The sequence below is a fragment of the Epinephelus lanceolatus genome, chromosome 13 (assembly GCF_041903045.1).
Source record: "Epinephelus lanceolatus isolate andai-2023 chromosome 13, ASM4190304v1, whole genome shotgun sequence".
In the NCBI taxonomy this organism is placed as follows: Eukaryota; Metazoa; Chordata; class Actinopteri; order Perciformes; family Serranidae; genus Epinephelus; species Epinephelus lanceolatus.
Window position 1 is genome coordinate 18,454,961 of NC_135746.1, and position 18,266 is coordinate 18,473,226.

Consider the following 18,266-nt stretch of genomic DNA (forward strand, 5'->3'; position numbering starts at 1 on the left):
GGCCTGAGACCAAAATGGGTGTTGAAGTAAAACTGCTGCTCCTTCCCCTACAAACTGTTAAAGATATTAAAAACCAGAAAGACAACTTCATTTTGAGTTGCATCACCTTTTATATCAAACCACAGCAGGGGAAGCAGAATCAAAAAGGTTGTGGTTAGGGTGGAGGAACTTAACAAATAAATAGACAGAATAAGAACACAGCGTACAGAGACAGAAAACCTGAACCTGCAGCTAAAAGACAAAGAGGTAGTAAAAACAGCCTCCATCTGAAGGTACAAGTAAGAACTTTACTCATCTTTCCTCATGGTATGACAATTGATGTTCCAAACACTTTACATGTAATAATGTATGCAAGATAATACTAGACAAAGTGAAGTGTTAACAAGCTTTTTGGATGCAAATAAAAACTTTTATCTTTCTTTTTCCAGACAGTTTCTACAGAGTGATCATGGCTGAGTACAAGCTAGAGGTGACAACGGGTGACATGCAATATGCAGGAACATGGGACCACATATATGTCACCTTAATTGGAGCTGAAGGGCAGAGTGAGAGAACTGAGTTGGACAACTATGGCTTTGACTTTTCAACTGGAACAGTAAGTTAAAGTTGAACATCGCTCATATAGTGATGTTTTAAATAAGGTCTGGGATAATGTAATGGCTTTTGTTTGTGCATTAATTCATGTTGGGGCAGTATCCATCTCTATCGAATAAGTAATTGGTGTACATTGCATATACCTTTATTTAATTCACGACAATTATTTATACATAACAAATAGCATCATCACACAGACATCTAGTTAGCACTTAACATTTTAATTCAAGGGTTGTGCGTCACAGAAACAAATTTTCTGAGTTTGTTTAACACAGTCTTTTGGACATTCTTTTAGCAAATTTAATCCACACTTCTAAATTTACTATATAAAATATCTGGATGAATTCAAGTTTAAATTTGGTTTCTCATACGGTAAACCACACAAATTTTACAAGTTGTCCAATTCCTCCTCTAATGGCACTTTATGGTTATGGTGCGACAGCCATGTGATAGGTTTAAATTCAGTGGTCTGAGTTAGAGACTAACCAAGGGATGTAAAACATATAGCCTGTGGACCAGAACTAACCCACCAATGGGTCCAATCCAGCTCAATGGATGGATTTGCAAACATGATATTGATGCACGTGTAAAGTAAGTAAATAAGATTTATTTATACAGCTATAATTATTTTATTTTACAGACATAGATCATAAAGTGCTTCACAAGGGCATTATGTAAAATACAGGAAAGAAAACATAGAGAGGTTCCCTCTTTTAGGAACGGCTTCCCATCTCCTCAACAAGATGAGGTGACTACCTGAGCCATGTAATTAAAAGTGCAAAACTATTTGCACAGTACATCACGTGCAGACTATACAGCGCTCGTTCCAACAAGTTATCCAAATGACTGTCTAAACAGGTGTGTCCTTAGTTGGCTTTTCAAAATAACCACAGAGTCAGCACACTGTAAGGGTGCAGGCAGAGCATTCCAAAATTGACACTGCAGTCTCAAAAAATTTCAACTGGATATGTGGCCAGTAGCCAGTGAAGTGATTTTAGTACAGGGGTAATAAAAGAGCATCTATATGATTTAGTTAGTAGTCTTGCAGCAGCATCCTGGGTTGCTCGCAGAGCAGACATACTAAGTGAGTTGAAAAGTGCATTACAGTAGTCGGTGCAAGGTGAGATAAGGCATGTATAATCATTTCCAGTTGTGAAGGCTAAGAGGTGTCAGGTATCAGGATCAAGGTCTACAGTGAGTAGCCTACTTCATGTAAAATGCTGCTAAAAAAACAAACACTGAATACTTACTGTAGTCACATTTAAAGATACTGAACATTGCACAAAATATTGTCAAGCAGCAGCATCAGTATAAAAGAATCTGAATCAGACATCTGTCTTAAAATAATACTGGTGGAACCATATTGACTTGTAAATGGTTCGTAGGCCAGGAGATAACTTGCCCTGCTTTCTCAATAGCTTCTGTTTAAGTTTGGGGTGGTGATGCCAGCATTGCCACACAGGGGTGGAAAAGTATGGAGAAATACACATGTAACAACAGTGAGTAGCAGACTTCCTGATCATGGATAAACTGAGACTTACTGCTGACACTGCACTTATTTTGCTTAAGACATCTCATGCTGTTCCTCATCTGTATTGTAAACTGTAAACTGTAAATTGTAAACTTGTATTTCTTAAAAGTAAGAGAGAAAAATGTTATTATGCGATACTTTTACTGGTCCGGCCACCTTGAGGTCAAGTTGGGCTTATATTCTAATATATGCATCAAAAGAGTAAATACTTTGGGTTACACTGTAACATAGATGTTGAACTACACAATATTGTATTTGTCTAAATCTATATTAATCCTTATTTTAAGACAGGGACCTACACCATGAAAACCAGTTCATCTCTGGGGAAACTTCTGCTGATCAAAGTGGAGAAAGACCCTTTTTTGATTCTCCCAGAAGATGAGTGGTACTTCTCCAAAATAGTGGTGACGACTCCAGAGGGAGAAGCCATTCTTTTCCCCTGTTACAGATGGATCTCCAGGGGAGAACTGGTGGAGCTGAGAGGAGGGAAAGGTCTGCCTCAAACTTCCAGAATAATCTATATATTGATAATAATTATTTAGGCTTATGAATATCAATTTTTATGTTCTTTTCTTGCTTTAGCCATGAAGGGTTGTGAGGAGGACCACCCCCTGTTGATTGACCACCGGAAAAAAGAGCTAACACTTAAAAAGAGCTTGTACCAGTAAGTTTTAATGTGTGCAGTACAGCACGTACATAGAGCTGCTGTGATGATCTTAGAAGTTTATCTGGAAAAATGTCTCACATTCTTTCCTGCAACTTTGTTTGGTTTTTCAGATGGAAGATTATGGCTGACGGACTACCCCAAATCATCCATTTTGATGATCCAACTGAGATCCCACCTGACTTTCGTTACTCTAAGTCCAAGATATCTGAACAAAATTATTCAAAAATGATAATGTGAGTCTACACACACATATACGATGGACAAAATCAGGTTACAACTAAGTCATACTCTCCATGTTTTGAGGCAAAAAGTGAATTTGAAGCTTTAATATCAGTACATAGTTAATCCTGTATTGAGTTCTCCATTTTTTTAAACTCTTTCTTACTTCAGCGGTCTTGAACTGAAGTTGAAGGGGATGGTTGGATCTAATGAAAAATGGGAAAACTTTGAAGACATGAAAAAAATCTTCTGCTGCAAAAAGACGCCAATGTCAGGTAGATTGTTTTCCCATTTTCCAGTTCTCCAGCATAAATTATCACAACAATGTCACTGTCATAGTTTCATACCAACAAATAGATACAGATGCTCCTGTTGGATAAAACAATCTGTTGTTGTATAAAGTCGAAACCTTTCAGGAACGAACCAATCTTGTTTTAAGTTAAATGACCATGATCATCATGTTTTTATTCAAAACCAAACAAAGAAAAACATTTATTTATATTTTCTATTTGCTGTTCTTCCAGAGTATGTTACAGAGCACTGGAAGGAAGACGACTTTTATGGATCCCAGTTTCTGAACGGAGTCAACCCCAATGTGATCAAGCACTGCTCAGAGCTTCCCCCAAACTTTCCAGTCACAGAGGAGATGGTGAAGCCGTTCCTGGCAAAGGGAACCTCTCTGCAGAAGGAAATGGAGGTATGAAGGAACAGTGGCTTTAAATGGCTCCTGATCTTTGCTTTGGGAAGACTTGTGAGTTTAAGAGTGTACATATGTCACAATGGAAAGTCCCTGAATCATATTGCCACGATTTACTACAAATCTGTGATACCTCTTGATGTCACAGTCCTTCTTTTCTGTCTTCCCCCCCCCATATAGAAAGGCAACATATTCCTCTATGACCAGAAGAGGATGAATGGAATAACCCCCAGAACCTATAATGGTGAACCTCTGCATGTGACTGCTGGTCTCTGTTTACTCTACATGAACCCAGAAAACAAACTGATGCCAATAGCAATACAGGTATTTAAATGACAGAGCAAATCAGTGACAGTATTTATACTGTATAAACTTAAGTAAAATCAGTGATTTAGTCACATACTAATATTACATTCCATTGTACATTAGTATGTTTCAGAGGACCTGGTGCACTATTTTAAAATATAAAAATTAAGTATGTTTTTATCACATTTCAGCTGCACCAACAACCCTCTGAGCAGAACCCCATCTTTCTGCCCAGTGACCCAGAGACTGACTGGCTGCTGGCCAAGATGTTCATCAAAAATGCAGATTTCATGGATCATCAAGCCGTTCATCACTTCATGAACACTCACTTTCTGGCTGAGGTCTATACTGTTGCCGCTCTCCGCAGCTTCTCTGTGATTCACCCCCTCTATAAGGTAAAATAACAAAGCTGAGGTCACAGTGCTGGTGCACTTTATTCTATTCATTTGACCTGAACTGATGATCCAACTTTTTATTGATTGATTTCTCAGGTACTTTTTGGGGCGTTTTATGTCTCTATTGTACAGTTGATAGTCGCTATCTCAGTATATTCACATAACATATAACCAGAGTTGGGTAAGGGTTACTTTAAAAGTAATCAAAGTACTTTACTGCATTACTTTTGTTAAAAGTAACCAGTTACTTTACTGCGTTGGACCACAGGGCGCTTAGCCTACATTTTTTGTCTCCAAAATTAAAGTTATGGACCACTTGCCCTTCACTGAGATCCAATTCACCCATCACAGCCGTCACTTTGAACAGTAGAAACACAGAACAATCTGCTGCCATAGACAACTGTATGACAACAACACCCCAGCATTTTTAATATTTCCTCTAGCGATTTTACCACACAGAGTAAAAGGGGGAAATGATAATGTGAAACAGCAGAGGCACTTTGTCAACCCGCTGAGTACTGTCATTAGCATCAAGCTAGCAAACAATGTTACATCCTCATAATAGAGACAGACTTAAAGTAATAACATGATCAAATAGTGGTGGGGCTTTTACTCACCACAACTGCAGAGGCTACCAGCTTCATTTGAAACAGACTACATTATAGACGGTCCATTATTTATTAATCCCTCTGTGTTTATATATTTACTTTGTCTTTATAAGGTTAACATATCGCGCCGTCATTTCAAACTCAACACTTCCTGAATTTCTTTCAGATTAAAAGCCCCTTATAATCTCGGCTGAGAGAATCCCTCCATTTTCTAAATAGGCTTTTATTGTGAAACATTTGTAGGAACTTGGTTGTGGAGGATACAGTAACTTGAATGTTTACGTACGGCACTTCAAATAGAGCTCCTGCCACCTGCTGACGCTTTTAGGTGACTACAACAACATTTCAGCTGGCACATGAACAGACACAGTGACTGAAATAATAGTAAAAGTAATAAAAACAGGACAAGAATAACCCGATGACATCACACACATCGTGAAAGACGACCAGGAATAATTGGTGAGTACCATCGTGTAGTGTGTCATGTCTGTCGGCCAAGTCAAGGCACGATTTAATGACTCCACAATTGTGTAATGTGACATAGTGACTTTCAGAACAGGCAGAAAAGTTGTGTAGTGTGTACCAGGCATAATGCAAGTCCTGAGTCATGGAAGTAACGGAAGTAACTGATGGCTTGTTTGAAAATGTACTCAAGTATTTGATTACTTAAACAGCAAACTAACGGGGCGTAGGTGGCTTAGTGGTAGAGCAGGCGCCCCAGCGGCCCAGGTGCCCAAAGTACTTTTTACAGTAACGAGTAACCTAACGCGTTAGTTTGCTGTTTTTTTTGTTTTTGTTTTTTAAGATATTTTTTACCCAACTCTGCATATAACATGTCAATTTCAAAAGAATATCTTACATTAACTAATGCACAAACAATAAGTAAGTAATTAAGCAATAAGCCAGGAGAGGCCTTTCAATATTCTTCCCTCTGTCTGTACAGCTGCTGGTTCCACACTTCCGATACACCCTCTACGTAAATACTAGAGGCCGCAAAGCTCTTTTTGGACCTGATGGGGTTTTGAGTATGGTATGGTTCTTTATAATATACATTTCTGAATAAATTATTATTGTATTATATCATATTGCACCATTGCAAAACTAAGTTTTAGTCTGTAATGTTTTAACAAGGCTTTCTTTTTTACTTCAAGAAACGTGTCTGATGGTAAATATCTGTGTATCATTGATATATTAGAGTTCACTTGGCTATGACGGACTGCGGGAGCTCATGAGAAGGGCTCACTCTGAAACAACCTACAGCTCCCTCTGCCTGCCAGAGAACATCACTGCACGAGGACTGGAGTCCATACCCAACTACTACTACAGAGATGATGGTCTGAAGCTGTGGAACATCATCAACAGGTTACCTTTAAACAAATATTGCAACCGTCCACAGGGATTTATTTTTACAAGCAAAAGCTTGGAGGCTCTCTGTCTTTTTCACATAAAAGTGTAACTTTCTAAAATAAAATTGTTCTGTGCTCACCAGCTTTGTGAAGGCAGTGATGGAGTACTTCTATCCCTCAGACAGTGAGGTGCTTAAAGACACTGAGCTCCAGGATTGGATCAATGAGATATTTACACATGGCTTCTTAGGAAACAAAGCTTCAGGTATTTATCCCTTATTCTGAAATCATTTGTTAACACAGTTTATATATAAAAACTTCAAAGTAGCCAGTAATATTTTACAGTTTTCAAACAACAAAGTTCAGGTATTTATCTCAAGTTCTAAAGTAATTTTGAAATACTAATATATGAGTTACTGTGCTGTCAACAGGGTTTCCAGCAGGCTTTCAGACTGTCCAGGAAGTGATCAAGTTCATCACCATGGTGATCTTCACAGTGACGGTTCAACATGCTGCAGTACACAATGGGGAGGTAAATAGTTGGGACAATAAAATATGTATTGATGTCTGATCAACTATCGAGCTTGATATAACACTTAATGTATAGCACTTTTGGCAGATCTGTAATCTGCTTCATCCCTTAGTATTTTTCTTTTAATGATTCACTTTGTGTGTTCTTTTTTTTAATTATTTATTTAATTATTTACTTACCTTTTTTTTCCCCCCTTAGGGTAGACAGGCGGGGGTGGGGGGGTGGTTTGGTGGGTTGTATTATAAATTTTGAAAACTTTGGTGACGTGCTTCTTGTAACTATTATCTGTGATACTCTGGTCTGTTTTGCACAAACACCACCAATAAAAATGTTGAAATGTAATGATTCACTTTAGCAGGGTATTGGCTGAACATTGCAAATGTTGCAATTCCCATGTAGATTAACATCCCTTTGTTGTAATGTGTAACATTAGATTTAATTTAGATGAAAAAAAATGATACATATTAAAGTTTCTTTCATAATTTAGTTTGATTACCAGTCCTGGACTCCTAATGGCTCGCTGCTGCTGGACAAAGCTCCTCCGACCACTAAGGGGCAGTCAAGCATGGAGACAATTTTGGAGACCCTCCAAGATGTTGGCGAGACAGTGAAATTTGCAGCATTGACTTGGTTGCTTTCAGACAAGTACACAGATGTTGTAAGTTATTGCTAATGAATACCTACAGCAGCATCATTATGGCCTATCAACATTTTGAAAATACTTTGTTTTTTAAACCACAAATTGCTGACGGTCTCATTTTGTCTTGTTTTTGTCATTTTGGCAGGTTACCTTGGGTTCATACCCTGAAGAACGATTCAATGAGCCTGCCCCTAAGCAGATGATGAAGAAATTTCAAGCAGAGCTGTCCTCCCTCAGTGAAGCAATTACAACAAGAAACTCACAGCTTGAAGTACCCTACACATATCTGAACCCTACTCAGATAGAAAACAGTGTAACTGTTTGAGAAAGTCTGAAGGAGCCATTCTGCATGAGACAATGGCACCATGCATTTCTCAAAACCTGTGTTGCATGTTGGGAGGTGTGTTATACTTTGCATGTGGTACATACAATAGGTGAGGTGTTAGAGCCAGTTAGTGAGGTGTTGCATGCTGGGACAAAAGGACAATGTATATTTTGGGTATGTCATGATGACCTGGTCTGTGGTATGCTAACAATGTTGATATGGTGTTTTCTGAATCAGTTACCAATAAAAAACCTTACCAGTTCCTACTGGTACTTATATGCAAGTAAGTGAAAGACGATAACACTATGGGGAACAGGGGAGTAATAACTGTTCTTTAAAAGAAACACATAATACTCTTTTTTTGTAATGCTGGTAATCTACTGGGTACAGTACTGGGAAACAAAAAATAAGTTTGGGGTAAAGGGTTTAACGTGTAGGCCTATATTCTGTGGAACCTATTGTTGGGATCACTGGACTCCACAGTTGATGTATTTGTGCAACTCTAAACTGGACATAAAAACACGTCCTGTAAGTTCAGCCCACTCAAAATGGCAGCTGAAGCCCCTTTGTTCTTGAGACAAAAGAAAATCAACTCAGTTTCCCACAGTCCTCCAAGTTTTTGCACCTAGGCCATTTTTCATTCACTACTGGTCACTGTGGCAAGTGGCCCACATCGTCATCTGGTCAATACAAGGGGAAAGTGTCCATTATTCTTTCTCCTAAGACCTCCACAGAGGAGAGTCATTGGTGCTACAGGGCCATTCTGCCCTTCCTCTGCTTTTTGTCACCTTCCTGCATGCTCACAGCAGAAATGACTCTTCTCACTGAAATGCTGTCTGAATGTGGCCCGCTCCAGGCAGACACAGTGCACCAGCAGCCAGACATAAAGTATAACAGATAACTTTCAAGCAAAGGAGCAACAAAGCCAAGTTAGTGCTGAGCTGCTGGAATACAGCAGAAGACTACATCATAAACCACAATTCTTCCCAGCCAGGCTTTGCCGAAACTGAGTTGATGTTTGTAGGCTAATTCTTTAAACAGACCCAGACTCTTGCATACAACTAAACATTCTTTGTACTAACTTGGAACCTTTATACAACATGTATCATGTATATATATTTCAATTTGGTCAAGAGTGCTTTCAAAAATAACTACACTCAGAGAGGGAACCCAAAGTTCCAGTCTTGCACATCTTCCATTCTGATTGACCACATGTGGTGAAGCAGAACCTCTCCCTCTCCCTCTCTCTCTCTCTCTCTCTCTCTCACACTCACACACACTCACACACCATTTTGTGTGAGGTTTTTTGAAATTGTGATTGAGATTGTACAGTAGGTCTGTGTGATTTATTTTTGCTTTGCTATAGGGTGAATAAACACTTTTGAAATATACATGCTGTCTATTTAATATTGTACAAAAATGAATCATGCCAACCTGTGCTGTGTCAAGAATTTCTAAATCCTACAATCTTTACTGTTGATATGGTAATTTTGGTTATTATCTAAATTATTAATCAGAGTTCAAAACTGAAAGTTTAGTTTACTATATTTCATGAGCCTGAGTTAATTAAGTGGCTATAATTTTCCTTTTTCAGAAGGTGGTGCCCCGTGAATTAAACATATCATTATATAAATGATTATTTTTAATATTCATTCATTATTTCTGATATCCATTTTAACACGTTTAACCAGGAGTTACAAACATTACAAAGTGATTATGGTACAAAAATTTCAGAGTTATGATATGCCACCAAAACTGCAGGGTAGAGTAAGGTCAGATTTGAGCTTTGATTAGTAATATAGGACACAGCAAAAATATGGATTACAGCCTCAGAACAATGACGGGGTACACAGGAGTAGCATACCATACAGTATAACTATTATAACGCACTAAGACTGTGCACTCTTGGCAGAGGTACGTTCTCTGAGAGCTTTCTAGTATTTGCTCTTACCATAGAATTTCAAACACAAAAAACTAAGAATTTCAAACACAAAAGTGACCAGCTAATCTTCATAAATGCAGAGGTATCACTCACTGGGCTAGCAGCCTGTCTCCGACGCGCTAAACAATGTTGGAGAAACACTGATTTTAACATGAAACTGCTTTACTCAGTGTTTTTAAATGGTTTTAATCAAGTGGTCAGTTTGTTTTGGAGAAGAGAGACCTCTGCGGATGATGCAGCTTCCACTAAAAATCTCCTGACCACCGAAGGAATTCCAACCGGGAAAAGTTTCAGCTAGTTGCAATCTGCAAGCCTCACCACTAGATTACACTAAATCCCTCTGAAACATACACACTGCTCCTTTAAAAAATATACTATAATAAAATAAAATAATACAGGAAATGTCTTTAGTAGCAGTCTTTGTAAATTTGGTCAAATTTATCAACACAAGAAGCATGAGAAGACATGAGTGCTTAGGTTCATTGTGACTGGGATGTCTTCATGACTGAGTCAAATGCATTGACAAAGTGCTGTGTTGGTATTGTCATACCTACTTAAATCTTGCCCCTGACAAATACCTCCCATATAACAATAATAAAAAACTAATACTAACCACTTAGAAAAACTAAAATTTAACTTTTTTTTTTTTCTTCGATAAAAACTAATTTGAAATGAGCAAACCCACTTTGGAAATGACAAAAACTAAACTGAATTGAAAACAAAAATTAAAACCACATTAAAAATAATACCAAACTGATAGAAAATACAAACCATGATAACTCTGATGAATACAGAAAATAGTAATACTATCACAAGTTAGGTGGGTTTGGCAGATAAAGCAACAGATAAAGCAGGTGAGTTGTCAGCAATGTTAAGAATGTTGGGGGTGAGGGTACAGCATCTCTGATCCTGTTATTTAAGTAACTGGTTAGAGTTAGTGCAGTGTTGGTAAAGGCACTACACTATGCACCATAGTTTTCTACCATGTATTTTGGGGTTAAATGTGTAATTATTGCAGTAAACATGTGTGAAAGAGTCAGATAACAAGATATAAGTAGTAACAATGAGCATAAGTGTGTTAGATTAAGATGCGCAAACAGTTTCAAGCACAACAACCCTACTACAGTCCATGATGTGTTTCTAATGTGACCAGCTGGTAAACTGATTCATCATACTGAAATAATATTCACTAATGTGTTTCTTCTTAGATATCAGGTTGTTGTTTTTTTTGTTGTTGTTGTTTGGCTTGAAGCTACAATGGATGGTTGAGTACAACTGCTGCTCTGACCCCTCACCCTACAGCTACATGTGTAGACACAAAAACCAGAAGTACAACTTTGTTAACAATTACTTGACCTGTCGTGTGAAAGCACAGTGGGGGATGTGGTCTCAAACAGGTTTAAATTAGTGTGGAAGGGCTTACAAGAGAAGGAGGACAGAAAGCAAGAACACAGACCACAGAGAGAGAAAACCTGGATTTTGGAGTTTAAAGACAAAGAGGTGGTAAAAACAGCCTCCATCTGAAGGTACAGGTAAGGACTTAACTCATCTTTCCTCATGGTATGACAATTAATGATCAAAACACTGAACATGTAATATTATATGCAATGTAATACTAGAGCAAGTTATGCGTTAACAAGCTTTTTGGATGTTCGTGGACAAGTATTTTGAGTCTGGAAAAACAATTTCAGAGGCTTTTAGTGAATGAATTATTTGCATTCACTTCACAATTTAGAGATTTTATTCTGTTTCTTTTTCCAGACAATTTCCACAGAGTGATCATGGCTGAGTACAAGCTAGAGGTGACAACAGGTGACAAGCAATATGCAGGGACATGGGACCACATCTACGTCACCTTATTTGGAACTAATGGGCAGAGTGAGAGAACTGAGTTGGACAACTATGGCTTTGACTTTTCAACTGGGACAGTAAGTTAAATGCATTTCTTTTATAGTGATTCTCAAATTAGGTCTGGGATAATGTAATGGCTTTAGCTTGTGCATACAGTACATGTATGTTGTGGTAGAAAAAGCCTCTATCAAGTGAGTGACCCTTATTTGCTTACTACACCTAACTATATTTAACAAATAGCATCGTGTGGCATTTCACATTATAGTTAACAGTTTGTGGATTTTTTTTGCATTTAATATGCTATCTGACTCAACTAAAACAACCTTTCTGACAAAACTTTGTTTATGTTTAAAATAATCCTTAAATCAAGACAGGGACCTACACCATTAAAACCAGTTCATCTCTGGGGAAACTTCTGCTGGTCAAAGTGGAGAAAGACCCGTTTTTGTTTCTCTCAGAAGATGAGTGGTACTTCTCCAAAGTAGTGGTGACGACTCCAGAAGGAGAAGCCATTCTTTTCCCCTGTTACAGATGGATCTCCAGGGGAGAACTGGTGGAGCTGAGAGGAGGGAAAGGTCTGCCTCAAATTTCCAGAATAATCAATATATATAGATCATTACTATTTAGGCTTATGGATATACATTTTTATGTTCTTTTCATGCCTTAGCCATGAAGGGTTTTGAGGAGGACCACCCCCTGTTGATTGACCACCGGAAAAAAGAGCTGACGCATAAAAAGAGCTTGTACCAGTAAGTTTTAACGTGTGCAGTACAGCACATACATAAAGCTGCTATGATGATCTTAGAAGTTTATCTGGGGTCTGATTTTTTCTTTTTAGATGGAAGATTATGGCTGAAGGACTTCCCCACATCAACCATTCTGATGATGCGTCTGAGCTCCCAGCTGAAATCCGCTACTCTAAGTCCAAATCAACTGAAGCAGATAATACAAAAACAATAATGTGGGTCAATATATATATATGTAAAATGGACATAACCAAGTTCCAATATAGCCATGTTTTTATGTTTTAAGGCAAAACATAAAGTTGAATTATTATTAGTGTGTATTATTAAGTGTGTTGTTTAATCCTGTGTCATGTTTACCCCTTTTTTTCTTACTTCAGCGGTCTTGAACTGAAGTTGAAGGGGATGGTTGGATCTAATGAAAAGTGGGAAAGCACTGAAGACATGAAAAAAATCTTCTGGTGCAAAAAGACGACAATGTCAGGTAGATTTTTTTCCTATTTGCCAGTCCTGCAGCCTTACTCATCACAACAATGTCACTGTCATAGTTTCATACCAACAGATAAATACAGATGCTCCTGTTGGATAAAACAATAAGCTTGTCTATCACGTAAAAACCTTTCTTCCAGAGTATGTTTCAGAGCACTGGAAGGAAGACAACTTTTATGGATTCCAGTTTTTGAACGGAGTCAACCCCAATGTGATCAAGCGCTGCTCAGAGCTTCCCCCAAACTTCCCAGTCACAGAGGAGATGGTGAAGCCGTTCCTGGCAGAGGGAACCTCTCTGCAGAAGGAAATGGAGGTATGAAAGAAGAGTGGCTTTAAATAGCTCATAATATTTGCTTTGGGAAGACTTGTATAGTTGTAAACTAAGTTCTTATATCACAATGAAAAGTCCCTGAATCATATTGCCTCGCTTTATTACAAATCTGTGATACCTCTTCATGTTCTTTTTTTTCCCTATCTTTCCTTCCCATACAGAAAGGCAACATATTCCTCTATGACCAGAAGAAGATGGATGGAATAACCCCCAGAACCTATAACGGTGAACCTCTGCACGTGACTGCTGGTCTCTGTTTACTCTACATGAACCCAGAACACAAACTGATGCCAATAGCAATACAGGTATTTAAAAGTGAAGTGTTTAACATTCAAGGGGGTTTAGTGGCGTTGGTGGCGGTGACGGACCCGGTGATTTAAACCAGTAAAAACACTGAACAAAGCTGTTTCACGCTACACATCAGTGTATCTCAGACGCTGCTCATTGCAGATGGGTTTCTAACTAAGGTGGCCAGCAGGAAAACGCAAATGGCCCTATCTGGAGCCGGTGTTTAGTGTATCTATTCTGGGTTTCTGGAGAAACACAGTGGCTGTGCCCTAAGGAGTTATAAGCAGCTCATTCTAAGGTCCAGAAAACATGATTCTTATGGTAAGGTTATTATACACAAAAGAAAATATGCATATCATATTATATTCCATTTCTGCAAATATATCCCCCTAATGCCTGGTTCACACTACACAACATTTTTGTCTGTTCTGACAGTCACTATGTCAGATTACGCAATTGTGGAGTCATAAAATTGTGCTATGACTTGGCTGACAGACATGACGGACTACATGATGGTCCACACCTATCATCCCTGGCCGTCTTCCATGACGTGTGTGTCGTCATCGGGAGCTACGTTTGAAGCACCGCATGCAAACTATGCAAGTCACTGAATCCTCCACAACAAGTTCCTGCAAATGTTTCACAATGAAAGCCTTTTTAGAAAATGAAGGGATTCCCTCGACTGAAATTATAATGGGTTTTTAATTTTAAACGGGTACAGGAAGTTTAATTGACGACGCGATGCATTACTTTAATAAGGCAAACGAGAGCGGTAAAAATATAAAAATACAGAGGGAATAAGAAATAATGGCCTGTTTCTGATGCAGTCTGTTTCAAATAAAGCTGATATCCTCTGCAGTTGTGGTAAGTAAAAGCTCCGCCACTACTTTTTAATGTTATTGCTTTATATCCTCCATTATGATATATAACTTTCTTTGCTAGCCTGATGCTAATGGCAGTACTCACCGGGTTACTAAAATGCCTCTGCTGTTTCATGCTATAATTTTAGCCTTTTTACTCTGTGTGGAAACAGCCCTCGAGCAAATATCAAAAACTGTGGGGTGTTGTTGACATACAGTTGTCCAAGGCAGCAGATCGCTCTGTGTTTCTATTGGTCGAAGTGACGGCTGTGACGGGTGAAGTTGTGAATGACAAATAGAAAATCAAACATGTTAGACTTTCTGTCAGGACGTCATGAAACGATGGATCATCTTGCACAACACTCACACTCACTCATTCATGATCCGAGCAGACATCATACGACGCTGCATTGGGCTATAATCGCGCTGATATCGCGTAGTGTGAACCAGGCATAAATCGTACACACTGGACCTTTAACTGACAGAGCAAATCAGTGACAGTTTTTATACTGTGTAAACATTAGTTAAATCACTGGTCTAGTCACATGATCTTACTACAATAGTATGTTTCAGAAGTCATGTTGCAATATTTTAACCTATAAAAATTAAACATGTTTTTATCACATTTCAGCTGCACCAACAACCCTCTGAACAGAACCCCATCTTTCTGCCCAGTGACCCAGAGACTGACTGGCTGCTGGCCAAGATGTTCATCAAAAATGCAGATTCCATGGATCATCAAGCAGTTCAACACCTCATGAACACTCACTTTCTGGCTGAGGTCTATACTGTTGCCGCTCTCCGCAACTTCTCTGTGATTCACCCCCTCTATAAGGTAAAATAACAAAGCTGAGGTGATGCAAGGTGATGTTTTTTATTTTGCACACACAAGTTTATTTTCTTATGTTCACAAAAGTTATTATCTTGTTCTGACAAGTTATTTTCTTGTGCGCACAAATTGTTATCTCATTGACACATGATAATTATCTTGTGCATGAAAGACAGCTTGTTATTTTCTTGTGTGCACAAAAGTTTTTTTAAAAAATCACCTTTCATCTATTTTTATGACATTACACTGAACAATGAAGACATAATGACTAGATAAATAAATACTACAAACAATAAAGTAGAAAAATGTTGGAAGGGGTTATATGCACATGTGGGGTAAAGGACTGGCACAAGACATCTTTATTAGTATAGTTTTTCTGAGCTTTAGCTCTGACTGTATTTCAATTGTTCTGTCTTATTCCCACACTTCTAAACAGTTTTGTTTGCTCTGACTTTCTTCTGTGATTGAAACACCCACAAAGTGCTGCTTGTTGTTTGCTTCAATAAGCATCTCACTTTGACTTCCAATATTCTTCCATCTGTCTGTACAGCTGCTGATTCCACACTTCCGATACACTCTCTACGTGAACACTGCAGGCCGCAAAACTCTTTTTGGACCAGAGGGGGCTCTAAGTATAGTATGGTTCTTTAAGATATATATTTCTGAATAATCAAACTGTTCCAATTACATTGCTCTGTGCAAAAATAATCCTTTGCCTTTTATAAACAATGTAGACATTTTTTAAGCTTCAGAAAAAGTATCTGATGGTAATTATTTTTGTATAATTTATATATTAGAGCTCACTTGGATATGATGGCCTGTTTGAGCTCATGAGAAGGGCTCTCTCTGAAACAACCTACAGCTCCCTCTGTCTGCCAGAGAACATCACTGCACGAGGACTGGAGTCCATACCCAACTTCTACTACAGAGATGATGGCCTGAAGCTGTGGAACATCATCAACAGGTATTTTTTTTTATTTTACAAGCAACAGCTTACATGTAGAGAGAAGAAGAGTTGTTGCATCATGACTTCTGGTGTCTTTTTGGGGCACTGTCTTTCTTTTTTCACAAATGTCAATACTTAAAAATTTAAATCAAATTGTTCTGTGTTCACCAGCTTTGTGAAGGCAGTAGTAGAATACTATTACCCCTCAGACAGTGAGGTGTGTAAAGACACTGAGCTCCAGGATTGGATCAGTGAGATATTCACACATGGCTTCTTAGGAAACAAAGCTTCAGGTATTTATCCCTTATTCTGAAATCATTTGTTAACACAGTTTATATATAAAAACTTCATAGTAGCCAGTAATATTTTACAGTTTTCAATTCAGATAGTGAATACTAATAATTAACTGAAAATGATTTGCTGTGCTGTCAACAGGGTTTCCAGCAGAGTTTCATACTGTCGAGGAGGTGATCAAGTTCATCACCATGGTGATCTTCACAGTGACAGTTCAACATGCTGCAGTAAACAATGGGCAGGTAAAGAGTTGAGACAGTATTAATGTGTAATCAAGTATTAAAATTGTTTTAACACATTTTCAAATGTATTAAAAATTTGGCAGATGTGTAATCTGCTTCATCCATTACTACTTTTCTTTTAATAATTCACTTTAGCAGGGTATTAGCTGAGCATTACAACAGAGAAAAGGTTTAAATCGCTTTTTCTGTATTGTTTAACATTAGAAATGGCTTAATGAATTACCCCACAGAATATAATAAAATGAAATATAAATAAAAAAAACTTCAGTGATATACTAAAGGTTCTTTCATATTTTAGTATGACTACTACTCCTGGATGCCCAATGTCTCCCTCCTGCTGCACAAACCTCCTCCAACCAATAAGGGGCAGTCAAGCATGAAGACAATTTTGGAGACCCTCCCAGATGTTGGCGAGACAGTCAGCTTTGCAGCTCTGACTTGGCTGCTTTCAGACAAATACACAGATGTTGTAAGTTTGTCGCTAATAAATACACACTGCATGATCATTATGGTCTATCTACATATTAAAATGTGTTCCTATTCTCTCATTTTTTTTTAACAACAAAATGCTACCAGACTAATTTTCTGTCTTGTGTTTGTTATTGTGGCAGGTTCCCTTGGGTTCATACCCTGAGGAACGCTTCGATGAGCCTGCCCCTAAGCAGATGATTAAGGAATTTCAAGCAGAGCTGTCCTTTCTCAGTGAAGCAATTACATTAAGAAACTCACAGCTTGAAGTACCCTACACATATCTGAACCCCGCTGAGATAGAGAACAGTATAACTATTTAAAAAGTTCTGAGGGAGCCATTCTACATGAGTTGACTGTATCCATGTATTTCTCAACACCAATACTGCATGCTGGGAGGTGCGTTATACTTTGCATTTAGCACATACAATCGGTGAGGTGTTAGAGAGAGCTTGTGAGGTGTTACATACTGGGACAAGAGGACCATATTTAAGTTGTATAACCATGAGTGGGACCGTGTTATGGTGACATGTAGACCTGCAGTACTGTATGTGGAGCGGGAATTTAACTGATGAACACAGGCCCCCTTTTATTATTAAGTTTTCACACGTATTTTTGTAATCAGAGGATTGTTCTCTTATTATGTACAATGGAAATGTGTGAATTCTTGACCTAAAATATCAAAATAAAGCTGGTCTGATGTGTGTTATTACCTCCACATGGCCTGTCTCCTACTTCTAATCCAATAAAGTTCTGCAATTTCCATAGTTTTACTACATGACCTTTTAAACTTAACAACTTTGACTTGAAATGAAGCAGCCAAAGGTTAAATTCCTCAAAAGGTAACCTCTGGGTTAAATTGGATTTTTAAAGAGTAATTTAACAACTTATCCACTTATACATAGAGTCCCTTGGTATCAAGTGATTTGAGGACCATTATATAGTGTTAAGTACAACAGAAGTTAAATTATTATGTCTCGAGGACAATCCCCCCTCAAAAGTCAGTGAAATATTTATGACAATCCCTGGTGCACCAAGCCCCTAACCTACAAGGTCATATCACATAATGCTTATAGCCATGTAGAAACCTTACTACTTAACAGTGCTTTTTATTAAGTCACTG

The 18,266-nt window shown here is 38.1% G+C and overlaps 2 protein-coding genes across 4 annotated transcripts; both read left to right on the forward strand.

The window, feature by feature from the left end:
• The first annotated feature begins 61 nt into the window (after nucleotides 1-61).
• Nucleotides 62-9,251, forward strand: LOC117270949 (hydroperoxide isomerase ALOXE3-like). 3 transcript variants are annotated; one of them, XM_078173821.1, is made up of 15 exons: nucleotides 62-306; nucleotides 429-595; nucleotides 2,413-2,617; nucleotides 2,708-2,789; nucleotides 2,903-3,025; nucleotides 3,183-3,286; nucleotides 3,536-3,708; nucleotides 3,889-4,032; nucleotides 4,206-4,409; nucleotides 5,961-6,047; nucleotides 6,213-6,379; nucleotides 6,507-6,628; nucleotides 6,795-6,895; nucleotides 7,383-7,553; nucleotides 7,681-9,251. In XM_078173821.1, exons 2-15 carry the CDS (start codon nucleotides 449-451, stop codon nucleotides 7,858-7,860), a joined length of 2,010 nt encoding a protein of 669 aa, XP_078029947.1. In that variant the 5' UTR covers nucleotides 62-306; nucleotides 429-448; the 3' UTR covers nucleotides 7,861-9,251. The 3 variants fall into 3 exon arrangements, with proteins under 3 accessions (XP_078029947.1, XP_078029946.1, XP_033504872.2); XM_078173820.1 differs by having other exon boundaries at nucleotides 62-278; XM_033648981.2 differs by having other exon boundaries at nucleotides 62-272.
• Nucleotides 9,252-11,224: 1,973 nt separating this feature from the next.
• Nucleotides 11,225-17,861, forward strand: LOC117270948 (hydroperoxide isomerase ALOXE3-like). Its single transcript, XM_033648980.2, has 15 exons — nucleotides 11,225-11,334; nucleotides 11,564-11,730; nucleotides 12,024-12,228; nucleotides 12,321-12,402; nucleotides 12,492-12,614; nucleotides 12,777-12,880; nucleotides 13,026-13,198; nucleotides 13,378-13,521; nucleotides 14,996-15,199; nucleotides 15,744-15,830; nucleotides 15,991-16,157; nucleotides 16,311-16,432; nucleotides 16,575-16,675; nucleotides 16,974-17,144; nucleotides 17,287-17,861. The coding sequence occupies exons 2-15, from the start codon at nucleotides 11,584-11,586 to the stop codon at nucleotides 17,464-17,466; spliced, it is 2,010 nt and encodes a 669-aa protein (XP_033504871.2). The 5' UTR covers nucleotides 11,225-11,334; nucleotides 11,564-11,583; the 3' UTR covers nucleotides 17,467-17,861.
• The last annotated feature ends 405 nt before the right edge of the window (nucleotides 17,862-18,266 follow it).

Excerpts from the sequence above, each read along its gene's own strand:
- LOC117270949 (XM_078173821.1), top strand. The coding sequence starts at position 449 with ATGGCTGAGTACAAGCTAGAGGTGACAACGGGTGACATGCAATATGCA. Across the intron at positions 2,790-2,902 it reads CTTAAAAAGAGCTTGTACCA|ATGGAAGATTATGGCTGACG; the intron begins GTAAGTTTTAAT and ends TTGGTTTTTCAG. Across the intron at positions 3,287-3,535 it reads CAAAAAGACGCCAATGTCAG|AGTATGTTACAGAGCACTGG; the intron begins GTAGATTGTTTT and ends CTGTTCTTCCAG.
- LOC117270948 (XM_033648980.2), top strand. The coding sequence starts at position 11,584 with ATGGCTGAGTACAAGCTAGAGGTGACAACAGGTGACAAGCAATATGCA. Across the intron at positions 12,229-12,320 it reads GGAGCTGAGAGGAGGGAAAG|CCATGAAGGGTTTTGAGGAG; the intron begins GTCTGCCTCAAA and ends TTCATGCCTTAG. Across the intron at positions 12,615-12,776 it reads GATAATACAAAAACAATAAT|CGGTCTTGAACTGAAGTTGA; the intron begins GTGGGTCAATAT and ends TTCTTACTTCAG.